We start from the raw sequence: 13,316 nt of genomic DNA, 5'->3' as shown, positions 1-13,316 counted from the left end.
CCTGACCTGGCCAAAATACAAGACAACTTGAATAGAAATTATGTTGTTATCTAGTCAAAACCACTTTATGTTATTTATTTATTTATTTCTGGTAGATTTCTTAGTTTTTTTTACTCTTGATAGTTTTCCCATTCTCATATATTTATTTTTTGTTCTGTCTATCTGCAGCTAAGGTGTGAAATATTTTGTTGCTGATTCTGTGATAACTATTTACAATTCTCTCAAGCTTATTAATCTTCCACGTCGAATATAATAGTTTGTTTGATGCTCCTTTCATTTTTACAAACACCTGTGAGTTTAAAAGCTAGCTTAATTAATTATATTGAAATTGATTTTTTTTTTATTTTATTTTTTTTATTTTTAATGTTGCCAGTTGCTTGGTAAGTTTTATTAAGAGAGAAGGCACACAAATATTTGATTCATAGTCTGTTTAGTTCATATTAGGGCATAATGTGCCTAATTATAAGTTAATTGCTCCCTAGAATCTAGATCATCACCATATTTTTAGTTTTATTTTTAGCTGAACTTATCATTTACTATGTAAATTTGTTATGTGTCTTTACTATGTAAATTTGTGCCTGTTTTCTGGAACGACCCCAAGGGAAATGCTTCTTTCTTTTTTCTTTTTTTCTCATATATATATATATATGTATATATTTTACAACGTTTATTAAAGAAATAAGCGATTTTCCTCTGCCAACTTTACAGCAATTTATTTATTTTTTTATCTGAAGTTGAAACTTCGTTGGTATGTATTTTGATTGATTTATCAATTGGAAACAACAAAATAGTTTAGCACAAGTGCTTTTTTTTTTTTTTCCTGCTTTTCTTTATTTGTTAAATTTCATAGACCTTATAATGGACTTTAACTCAGCAATCAGCATTGTTTTCCTCTAATGAGAGTGTAATTATCTGCAATTATGACACCGAATCACATCTAACAAAAGTGTCGAAATCCAATGTTTTAATTGCACATAACCTTTGTTTTTGACAGTGCCAGCTGCTATCTGAAGCGAATCAAAGCAAAAAGGAAAACGGATTTGAGTTTCATACTTTCAAGATTTCATACAATAATCCATGGCAAATGCACAAGTGGATGATATGATTAGCTTGGTAGTCTTCGTAGACAAGGAGAAAAAAAGGGTCATTTTTGCTGAGTCTGATGATGATTTGGTTGATACTCTCTTTAGTTTTTTGACAATTCCTTTGGGAACAATTATCAGGCTTTCCTCTAAGAAATCAGCAGTGGAGATAGGTTGCATGAACAACTTATACAAAAGCATTGAGAATATTGATGATAAGCATTTCCATTCTGCAGCATTCAAGTAGATGTTGCTAAGTCCCCGCAATAATGCCGAATCTCAATGCAGTAAGCTGAAGCTGAAAATAGATCATCAGACTACTAGGTACTTCGCCTGCAGCAAAACCACAACATGTTCTGGGCTATTAAGTCATTACAGAGGTTGTCTTTGTAGATGTGGAAGTTCCATGGATTGGGAAGTATTGATAGAAGAAGGAGAGTCGAAAACGCATTCTTTTAGTGATAAAGATGGAGGTGTATTTGTAAAAGGGTTGAGCAGATTCATAATTAGTGATGATTTACAAGTGATGCCCCTGACCACTTCAGCAAGCTTCTCTTTGTTTTCTAAGCTTGGAATCATGGATTGGAGTGGCATTGAGAAGAACATTTTCAATCTAGGGGTTGGTGAGGTACATCAAAATTTTAATTTTTTAAATGTCAAAGATTGTGTCTTTACATGTCTAAGTTACTCAGTTTTTTGTCACCTCATCATGTCCTCTTTCAGGTTCTGAATTTGCTGGTGCGCTCATTAGTATCAAAAACGCCATTGACAGAAACTCTTCTGAAGCATAAACCAGTGACCGAGTTAAACGCAGGAAATTTTGATCAAGGTAAACCTGTTGAATACCAAATGGAAGATGAGAAGAATATTCGAGATGGAAAGATTACTATCAAGCTTATGGTGAGCAAATCTAAAAAGAAAGTTTGGTATGCAGAAGCGAAGAAAGACTTTGTTAATTTGCTCTTCAGTTTCCTGACCATTCCACTTGGACATTTTATAAAACAGAAATGTAGCACTTCTTTGAATGGATGCATAGATCACTTGTACAAGAGTATACAAAATCTTGATGAGAAATGCTTGAAGTCCAATTACCACAAGGAAATGCTAGTCAGTCCCAAGCTTCCTTCTAGTATTGGTTATGAGAATGATTTATTAGGAATTGAGGAAGCCTCACAACCTCCATATTACTATGCGTACAAAAGCAATCGTTCATATTTTACCAGTGACAAAAGTCTTATTCCTTCTGGTAATGATACAAAGATAACCGAATTGAAAGTTGTGGATCCAAAATTTCATGACAAAGATGGTGGAGGATTTATAACAGGACAGGCAATTTTCACAGTGACAGATAGTCTGATAATAAGCTTAGGCCTCTCCATTCTCAATGACTTGAAGGTACCTTTTAATGACATTGAGGAGCAAACTGTGGTTGTGGGCAAGAAGGAGGTAAGCTTAAAGCTTTTTGTATATGTTAAACTACTAATCTTCTTAACTCTTTTTTAAAGGGGTAACTACATTCGTCCACTCCTTAACCATACAACTTTTTGCACTTTGCCCCCCACACTATATAAAAACCCTCATATTGCCTTCCCCAACTATTATATTTTTATCAATTTAATTAGTCCAATCATTCAATTTTCTATAATAATTTGGGCAATATTAGCCTTACTATAAAAGTAGGATAGAACATTTTCTAAACAGACTTACATGAGTTGTGTATGTTTAATTTGATCAAATTCACATAATTGGATTTAACTAACAATAAAGTAATAGTTCAAAGGGAAGTGTAAAGGATTTTGTATTATAGTGGGCAAAATGTAGCAAGTAGTATCCTTAAGGGGGTAAAATATAGTTATCCCCATATGTAATTTCCATTTTTCAAGTTAAAATCTTTACTACGAAAATATATGCAGAGACATCAAGCCAAATCCTTTTCCTACTTGTCAGATGGATGTTATTGTATCAACCCAGAAGCTAATTACCTTGTTAAGCAGCCTATTTTACTACTTTTAATTGCCCCATCAATGTGTGTTTGATACACATTTTTTAAACCTTCAATTTACGCTTAATATAGTCTTTTAAAAGTGTTTTGCATTGCAGGCTTTGAATCTTTTACAAACTTGTTTTGAGTCGGAATCAGCTCTGACCAATACCTTCAGTAGAGATCTAAAGCGAGCAAATGAGGAAACCAAGGATAATATGTATCAAAAGATAGAAAAGAAAGAGGATGCATTATGTGATAGACTACAAGCTGTTACTATTGATAAACAAAAGAGCAATACAATAACCCTTGTTGATGAGCAACCAAAACAGAGTGATAAGGATGCTACTGAATAAGCAACCGAACTAGAAGAGCTTTATCTCCAATAATAGTTATTTGTGAGACCTTTGATAAGTGTTGTTATAGTTATCTTATAATTACTTTTATATATATATATATATGAATTATTGACAGAATGTAAAACAAAAAGAGACAGCTTTATTGAATATATGTGAGTAATATTTTTTTAGCAATAATGAGTTTCAAATGGTATCAAAGCAGAGTGAAATCCTTTTACCAAATCTCAACACAAACTCATAAATTGAACCTACATTAACCATTCAATCGTTCTATCAGTGCTAAGATTGATTTCCCTTAAACTTGATTCAACAAATTACTTTTATGGAGGTCCCAAATTTTACCTCTTATTCGAAGTCTAGGGATCTCTCATCATATTTTTTTGTCAAATATTCCTGAGAAGGAAATCAAGGATTCAAGTGATCAGAAAATACTTAATCCAAATTATTCTCTTCGGGTAAGTAACGATGGACTCTTGATGGATGTTCTCAGCTTTTCTTTTGGTTTGGGTACGACATATCTTGTTTAGAACAAGATTGAATAGCATTTGTTGCAAGCCACCAAGAAGAAAGAATTATTTCTCATTAGATAGTCTTATGGGACTTAAAAATGGAAGTTCTTCACTTGATGACTTTCTCAAGATCACCAATTTAGCTGCCATTGGTAAGTCCATTGATGATCTTGATAAATGTTTTCATTTGTCTCGTAGTCTAGGACAAAAGCATCAAGATTTTCTCCTGGCAATGCTTTCAAAGAGAGCACCACGTGTGACCCTAAGTGGGGCCATGTGCCCTAATGTTATATGACGTCAGCCGACACATCGACTACCATGTCAACGTGATACGCCACGTGGTTATGGCCACATCAGCGTGGGATTCCATGTGGCTATAGTCATGTCAGCTGCTACTGCCACTTGGTAGATGCCACATCAACACCATGGACACCTGGCCGGTGCCATGTCAACTAGATTTGCCACATGGCTAGTGCTACATCAGCATGGGTGCCATATGGCAGGTGCTGCGTAAGCATGGTATGCCATTATAGCATGGGTGCCACCTGTCATTGCCACATCAGCACAGTGATACGTTAATGATGATGTCATTGATATGTAATTAATTATGTCAGCCTGATGGGTGTATAAAGCAATTTTTGTGAGTGTAGACACTAATTTTGTGGGTATGTACAGTAATCTTGTGGGTGTATATATAAATTTTGTGGTGTATATAGAAACCCTAAAAAATCACATTTTTTGTATTTTTCTATTGGAAATTGGTTGTAATTAGTTTGTTAAGATAGAAATAACAACAAATTGATTTCTTGTTTTTGTGATTTTACATAAATGGCAAGTAGAGATAATGTAATTGTGTCCATTGAAAAAGTGTCAACTCTGACTGATTGAAGTGTCTCCTCCTGCAAATCATGTGGAGAGATCAGAGAAATTCAATGGAGCAAATTTTAAGAGGTGGCAACAGAAGATACTGTTCTACTTAACTACATTAAACCTTGTGAGGTTCTTGACTGAAGACGCACCACCAAGTAATGAAAAGAGTGATAAAGAGACACTCATGGTGGTGGATGCGTGGAAGTATTCTGATTATTTATGTCGGAATTACGTCCTGAATAGCCTATCTGATGCTTTGCATAGAGTGTATTGTGGCACAAAGTCAGCAAAAGAGCTATGGGAAATGTAACAGCCCAGACCATCCGCATGTGGATATTGTCCGATTTGGGCCCAACCCGCACGGTTTTGTTAAAATACGTCCACAAAAGAGAGGTATCCACACCCCTATAAGGCATGCTTTGTTCCCCTCTCCAACCGATGTGGGACTTCACAATCCTCCCCCTTTGGGGTCCAGCATCCTCGCTGGCACACCGATCCGAGTATTGGCTCTGATACTAACTGTAACCGCCTAAACCACCGGCATGTGGATATTATCCGTTTTGGGCCCAGCCCGCACGGTTTTGTCAAAACGCATCCACAAGGGAGAGATATCCACACCCTTATAAGGCATGCTTCGTTCCCTTCTTCAACCGATGTGGGACTTCACAGGAAACTTTGGACTGCAAATACAAAACTGAGAATGTAGGGTTCGAAAAGTTGTTGTAGGCCAATTCTTGGACTATGTGATGCTGGATTCAAAGCCATTAAGAGTCAAGTACATGACTTACACGTGCTTATTCAAGAACTTATTACTGAAGGGATGTTGATTAATGGAGCCTTTCAAGTAGCTGTTATGATTGAGAAGCTGCCTCCTAATTCGGGAGACTTCAGGAATTATCTCAAGCACAAGAGAAAGAAAATGGATATGGAGCCTCCTGTTGGCAAGTTTCATATCGAAGATGACAATAGAAGATCTGAGAAAAGATCCATGAAGGCCGTAGTGAAGGCCAATGTTATGGAACATGGGAAGATTTCAAGGTAGAGCCTAAAGAAGGGATCTCCAAAAAGGCCAAGTTTCAATGCAAGTACTTTAACTGTGACAAGATGGGTCACAGAGCGGCGGAATGTAGATTGTCGAAAAGAAAGAAGAACAAAAAGGCATAGATGATGAAGCACATCACTCTAGAGGTTGATGAGATTGACCTTAGTGCTATTATCTCTGAGATGAACTTGTTGGGATCTAATCCTAGAAAGTGGTGGATAGATACTGGTGCGACCCACCACATGTGTTCAGATAGGAACATGTTCACTTCCTTCGAACGAAAAAAAAATGGAGAAAAGTTGTTCATGGGTAACTCCACCACTTCAGAAATCCAAGGAGAGGTAAGATAGTCCTGAAGATGACCTCTAGAAAGGAGCTGATTCTTAATAATGTGTTGTATATTCCAGACATTCCCAAGAATCTTGTGTCTGGCTCAGTACTGAGCAAGCATGGCTTTCGCTTAGTGTTTGAGTCAGAAAAAGTTATTTTGTCCAAATATGGAATGTTTGTGGGAAAGGGCTATGTGTTAATGGTTTATTTAAATTGAATGTAATGGCTATAAAGCCAAAAAATATTAATGAAGCTAGTACTTCTTCTGTTCACTTACTTAAGTCTTCCATTTTATGGCATGGTAGACTAGGTCATGTTAATTTTAATTCTCTACAGAGGTTAATTAACTTAAATCTTATTTCCACTTTTGAAATAAATTCCAAACATAAGTGTGAAACTTGTGTAGAGGCAAAATCAACGAGATTATCATATCAAACGATAGAAATAAATAATGAACATTTAGATTTAATACATAGTAATGTATGTGATTTGAAATTCGCACCGATTAGAGGTGGAAATAAGTATTTTATCACATTTATTGATGATAGCACGAAATATTACTATATATATTTACTTAAAAGCAAAGATGAGGCAACAGAGAAATTTATTCTTTATAAAACTGAAGTTGAGAATCAATTCTACAGAAAAGTTAAAGTGATTAGAAGTAATCATAGTGGGGAGTATGTAACTCCTTTTGGAGAGTATTGTGCTCAACATGGTATTATACATGAAGTTATTCCACCATATTTGCCATAATTTAATGGTGTGGCTAAACAGAAAAATAGAACTTTGAAGGAAATGATGAATGAAATGTTATAAATTCTTATCACCTCAGAACTTGTGGGGGAAGTCATTTTGTCGGTGAATGACCTTTTAAACAAGATGCCCCTGAAGGATCAGTTAAAAACACCCTATAAGCTTTGGAAGGGAAGACAACCTTCCTATAAATACTTACGAGTATGGGGTGTCTAGCCAAAATAGTGGTACCTACTCCTAAGAAAGTAAAGATAGGTCCTAAGAAAGTAAAGATAGGTCCTAAAACAGTTAATTGCATCTTCATAGGATATGCACAAAATAGTAGTGCATATCAGTTTCTCGTGTATAGGTCAGAAATTTCTAATATTCATAAGAACACGATAATGGAATTGAGAAATATATCATTTTTTGAACACATTTTTCCGTATAAATATGAAGAAGGATCGAGTTCATCTAAATGACCTTACGATGCGATCAGTTATGATAATCATGATAGTCATCAAGAACAAGAGAATTAAGTTGAGACTAAGGTTGAGATTAAATGTAACAAGAGAGAAGAATCGAAAAATATCACGATCTGGATTTTCTTACTTATATGCTAGAAAGTGAGCCTCAAAGCTTCCAATAAGCTGTAAATTCTCTTGAAGGAAATTTATGGAAAGAAACCATAAAAAGTGAGATTGATTCCATCTTGTAGAATCACATTTGGAAGTTAGTAGATCTTCCTCTAGGTTGTAAACCTTTGGATTACAAATGAATTTTTAAAAGGAAGATGAAAGCAGATGGAATAATAGATAAATACAAGGGAAGGCTTGTAATTAAAGGATACAAGCAACAAGAAAGCCTTGATTATTTTGATACTTATTCTCTAGTAATGAGGATAAATTCCATAAGGATGGTACTAGCGATCGCTGCTTTGTGGGATCTTTAAGTACATCAAATGGATGTTAAAACAACCTTTCTTAATGGAAATCTTGATGAAGAGATCTACGTGGAGCAACTCGAGGGTTTATCCACTCCAGGACGAGAAAAGAAAGTTTGTAGATTGGTGAAGTCCTGAAACAATCTCCAAAGCAATGACATCAAAAATTTGATAATGCCATGTTAAGTGATAGATTTAAAATAAATGAGTGTGACAAATGTATTTATATAAAAGATACAAAGAGTGGATATGTCATTCTTTGTTTATATGTAGATGACATGCTCATCGTAAGTAGTGACGATAATATGGTCGGAACTACTGAAGCCATGTTAAAATCCAAATTTGACATGAACGATATGGGGCTTGCTGATGTGATTTTAGGAATGAAAATCACGAAGACTTCAAATAGGATCATTCTTAGTCAAACACATTATGTGGATAAAATACTGGCTAAGTTTAGTAATGATGATGCTGGTATAGTCAAAACACCCATAGATATGAGTTTACACTTATCCAAGAACAAAGGAGAGAGTGTATTTTAAATGGAATATGCAATGGTGATTAGAAGTCTAATGTACTTGATGAGTTGTACAAGACCAGACTTAGCCTATGCAATAAGTAGACTGAGTAGATACACGAGTAATCCAAATGGAGAACATTGGAAAGGAATCGTTAGAGTACTAAGGTATTTACTGTAACATCCCATCCTGAACTACATCGGAAATTTCTCAGGTTGATCGAAGTTGATTGGGTTTGACCGTCGTTGACAGAAAAGGGTTAAATTTTGACTTTTTGACTCGACAAGAATTCTAGGTTGACCAAGGCACCATTGTGAAGTACGCATTGACTTGAGTTTGAAGACTAGTAGCACATCGAAAACGGAGCTATAGTTTGAAATTTATAAGCAAAACAAGTTGAGGTCTGAACTGTCCTAGGGTGCCAAGTTGACTTTTTATTCTCGTAAAATTGAGCTTTGACTCATGCATGGTTATGAAGTGCTCATCGATATGAGTCCATAGACTAGTGGCACACCTAATTTGGACATTTCGTTGAAAAGTTATGGACCTTTAAAGTTTTTTGAATACCATATTATTTTAATATTATTTTTTTATATATGAACAGTACATACCACATGTTAAAAATCCAGCCAACCCGTGAGTGTACAGTGGCACCCACAAGAGGCTTTTTGATTGGGCAAGAAGAGAAAAGAGAGAAAGGGGAGGAGGAAAGAGAAAAAGGAGAGAGAGATGACCGGCCTTACACCGTTGACTACCCTCCGGCCACTAGAACAGTACACGCGCCTAACCACCATGACCCACCCCTAAAAATTGGCCAGCCAACCAAAAATCACAACTAGATCACCGGCAATGCTCCTGGATTGAGGTGTTTTCGGAAAGCGGCCCATTTTCTTCTCTGGTCGATTTCTCCCAAACCAAACCTTCGTTTGCCTCACCACCAATCCCATTGGCTTACCCATCATCAGATCTACCTCCTCACCAAATTTCATGGTCATTGGCCGCCAGACGCACCACCGGAGGTGGCAGATTCTGGTGACCAAGGTGGCTCATTGGAAAACCCAGTTCCTGTGAGTTTCCGATCACCCCACCTATCCTTCCTCATTAATTTAACCTCTCTGAATCCAAATTCGAGGTCTTTTTCCCCCAATTCTTAGTGGTTTGTGAGATTCGAGGAAATTAAATCCAAGAGTTTTCCGGTGAGATTCCGGCCACCACGGGTCCGATCTCCGAAAGGTGAGACTCAATTCTTAATCCTTGCATTGTGAGCTTCAATTTGGTATACTGTTTATGGATTTTGGATACCGTTTGTGTTAGCTCCCCCTGGTACCTATGTATAACATACCCGATTAAAATATTAATTTAATTGATTTTGTGTAATATTGATATTTTATGAGCACGTATGAATTGTGAAATCGATCCAATGGAGGATCTTGATTTAATTGCGTACTCAAGGTGAGTGACCCACTTTCAATGTTATTTTCGGGTGTTAAATTATATGTATTTTTTGATAAATAAATATTTGGATTTAATATTTCATGTGTTAAATATTTAGTAAATTTGTAATTTGCGTTTTGATGCCAAAAGTGAGTGAAATTAAATATTTGTGCATTATAAAATATTTTGGTTTTAAGGATTTTATGAAATTGGGATTTTGTTAATAACTATTAAATTTCATTGTTGGAATATTTCATAATTAAATATTTGAAAAATATGTTTTATGTATTTGATATTAAGAGAATTTCTATCTAGAATTATATTGCCAATTTATGATAATTTTTAAAATGTGTTTTGGTGCAAAAATATATTTCGGGATTTAAAGATTCATGGTTTAAAGTTTTATTTAAATTATTGTTAAGTTTAATGTTGGCATTATGATGGTGTTTTATATGAATTTAATTGCATATGTATTTGATATAGTTTTTAATATCATTTTTGGTACAGCTTGATTTTAAGGATTTGGAGAAAAAATATTTGTTTTAAAGTATTATGCTTCAAAAATATTTTTATGGATTTAAATATTATGGATTGATTTTATGCCACTGGAAATGTGGTATACTTGCATCAATGAGATTATGATAATGGATTTTAACGTGATGGATTTTTGATGATGGTTTTAAGAAATATGAATTATATGGATTTGAAATGAGGTATTTAAATCCAGTTGTATTATGAGATTTTGAGATTTGGAAAATATATTGATTTTATAATTTTTAGATGCACCATACAGTACTGGTGTTCTATACTGTATATGTGGATATGATTAGCCCGCAGGTGGATGTGAATGTGATTAGCATGCAGGTTGATTTATAGGGTTGTCCTATGGTTGCCATTAGTTATAGCCACCCCCTTCTGTGGCTAGGACGCCTGTTCGCAGCAGCGCTGTGGGATGCCACACGACCGTATGCCGGTTTCTCTCTTTAACCCCATGTCTGGCGGTGCTTGGGATGCTGAGTATCGTCGGCACCACTGGTATATAGTTTGGTGCATCATATGGTTTTTTCGATACGATTTCCAAAATAATAATGTTTTTAAAGAGTATTTAAAATTAAAATGTAGTTAATTGTGTTTTCATCATTTATTCGTATTAATGTTTTGAAATGCATTTTACCTCAATTTTACTATTTAAATTGATCTGGTGTTTTGAAATAAATTCTATTATATTTTAACGTATTCTATTATATTTTTACCATTTATTTCAAATGGATATTTTAAATTGATTTTAAATATTTCTTTTATTATTTAATTGATTTATTGTACTTATTTAAATATTTCTTAGATTATTTTCATATGAATTTTATTGTGATTTTTGTTTTATTTTATTTATGATATTTTATTTACAATTTATTAATTGTTATTAAAATTATTCTTGTTTCTCATTATACATTTTAGATCTTTAATTCAATGTATTTTATTTGTAATTTATTCAATTAATTAATCCTTGATTTTTGGGATGCAAATATTGGGTTTTGTGAAAATGTTTTAAAAGGGGAACATTTCTAACGGAGTGAATTGTGAGGATTTTGAGAGAAAATATTATTTTAACTATATACTAGTTAATTACTTATTTAGCATTGATTTATTAAGTTTATTTTATTTGATATATTATTATTATTATTATTATTATTATTATTATTATAATTGTCTAGTAGCTAGGGTCACTCACGGAGATGATTAACATATCACATTTTTAAATCCGTTTCCCTAGACCCAGGTCAATAGATGTTGCTCGTCCGAGACGAGCTCGACCTATTGGTTTGTTGCTGAAGTCTAAGAAGTCATTCTTTCTTTTCCTTGCATCTTGTATTATTTTCCTTCCAGCTTTTATTGTATAAGTTTTATAATCAAATGATTTTAGAATGCTCTGTATACTATATTGGACATTTATTTATAATATTATTTATGGTTCCTTGTTATTTTTGAAGTGCTGCAAATATGTGGAAGAAAATTAAAGTAAGGTGGGAGGAATAAGGAGATATTGTTAGAAGTGTATTTTTTGTGCAGGGAATTTTGTGGTAAGTCCAACCTTTAGGGGAGATGCTGCCAGATTTTCCATCAGAGGGTCTGGTAGGGTTTCCCTAGGATCGGGGCTTGTCTGGAATTTCAGTGAGGAATTTTAGATGGGTCCTGACATCTATGATATACTCGTGATTACGGACTGCACTATACAAGATATCCTACTATATTAGAAGGATACAGTGACACAAATTGGATATCAGATATTAAGGATTCAAAGTCCACTAGTGGCCATATGTTCACATTAGTGGGTGCGGCTGTAACATGGAAATTCTCGAAACAAACGGTTATAGCTCGATTCATGATGAAATCAGATTTCATCGCATTAGATAAATATGGTGAAGAGGCAAAATGGCTAAGCCAATTTTTGAAGGACATTTCGAGGTGGCCTAAACCTATGCCTGTAATAAGTTTACATTGTGATAATCAATCTGCGATTAGCAGGGCACAAAATATTATGTATAATGAAAAGTCTAGACGCATACGTTGAGAGATAATTCCATTAGACAGTTAATCTCAACTGGAGTTATCTCAATAAACCATGTAACGTCGAAAGACAACATTGTAGATCCGCTAACCAAAGGGTTAAATAGAGACTTAGTTGAGAAGTCATCGAGGGGAATGGGATTAAAGCTCATGAGTAAAGTTGATACGATGGAAACCCAACCTAGTTGACTGGAGATCCCAAGATTTAGGTTCAATAGGAGAATGCAATTATAAATACTAGTATGGATCACTGTGGGGGTTAATCCTCTGCCCATTCCAATGATGAAATAGTGATAGATGAAGGTTATGCATTAAGTATACTTTTAATGATTCCTATAAGTGTGTGTTTGGTAATCTACGCATAGTTATGCTGGTTGCATCGAAAAGAGGAATCACCTATGTAAAAGAGAGAATGGTCGCTTCAAAGGAGAATTGTTAAGAGCGCAATTCTTTAGAAACTCTCACAGAACCAGGGAAGTGTTTAAGACCAGAATGAACATAATAGTAAGAACTAAAGTGTATCAGGAAGGAATCTGTGTGAACTATATTGTCTTTTACACAAACAACATAATGGTTCAAAGATATCACATTTACCATTAGTCAGTAAAGCAGATATAGCCTTACAAGGGAAGGTTCAAAAAATAACATATATCTATCATATGCAGGTTCGAACACCAGAGCATTACCACCAGAGTCTTGCATTATCTTAAGTAGTCAAATTATTCATATGGGGGATTGTAAGGTTTTTGTAATTATTATGTGTGATTGATTTGCCATAATTGTGTTTAATGGGCTATTACGGGTTTTAATTGTAGCTTTTTATGTTCCTAACGTGGGTTTTGACAAAAAGGGATTTTGAAAAAAGGAAAATTAGTGATTTTCAACTTTCTCCCTCATGTGAGTTTTGGAAAATGAGAAAAATTGTTTTTATTGCATGTGTATATATGT

At 34.6% G+C, this 13,316-nt stretch overlaps 1 protein-coding gene across 2 annotated transcripts; it reads left to right on the top strand.

Moving 5' to 3' along the window:
• The first annotated feature begins 1,330 nt into the window (after positions 1 to 1,330).
• LOC125420803 (uncharacterized) lies at positions 1,331 to 3,573 on the top strand. Of its 2 annotated transcripts, XM_048467947.2 has the most exons (4): positions 1,337 to 1,710; positions 1,806 to 1,982; positions 2,088 to 2,528; positions 3,183 to 3,573. In XM_048467947.2, exons 1-4 carry the CDS (start codon positions 1,489 to 1,491, stop codon positions 3,417 to 3,419), a joined length of 1,077 nt encoding a protein of 358 aa, XP_048323904.2. In that variant the 5' UTR covers positions 1,337 to 1,488; the 3' UTR covers positions 3,420 to 3,573. The 2 variants fall into 2 exon arrangements, with proteins under 2 accessions (XP_048323903.2, XP_048323904.2); XM_048467946.2 differs by having other exon boundaries at positions 1,331 to 1,710; positions 1,806 to 2,528.
• The last annotated feature ends 9,743 nt before the right edge of the window (positions 3,574 to 13,316 follow it).

The sequence above is a fragment of the Ziziphus jujuba genome, chromosome 10, assembly GCF_031755915.1.
Source record: "Ziziphus jujuba cultivar Dongzao chromosome 10, ASM3175591v1".
Lineage (NCBI taxonomy): Eukaryota > Viridiplantae > Streptophyta > Magnoliopsida > Rosales > Rhamnaceae > Ziziphus > Ziziphus jujuba.
Note: the sequence above shows the minus strand (reverse complement) of the source record. Positions and strands in the feature narration are given on the sequence as shown.

Bases quoted from the DNA above. Each gene is read 5' to 3' on its own strand.
- LOC125420803 (XM_048467946.2), top strand. From the start codon at position 1,489: ATGGATTGGGAAGTATTGATAGAAGAAGGAGAGTCGAAAACGCATTCT. The intron at 1,711-1,805 runs GTACATCAAAAT...GTCCTCTTTCAG, and splicing joins TCAATCTAGGGGTTGGTGAG to GTTCTGAATTTGCTGGTGCG. The intron at 2,529-3,182 runs GTAAGCTTAAAG...TTTGCATTGCAG, and splicing joins TGGTTGTGGGCAAGAAGGAG to GCTTTGAATCTTTTACAAAC.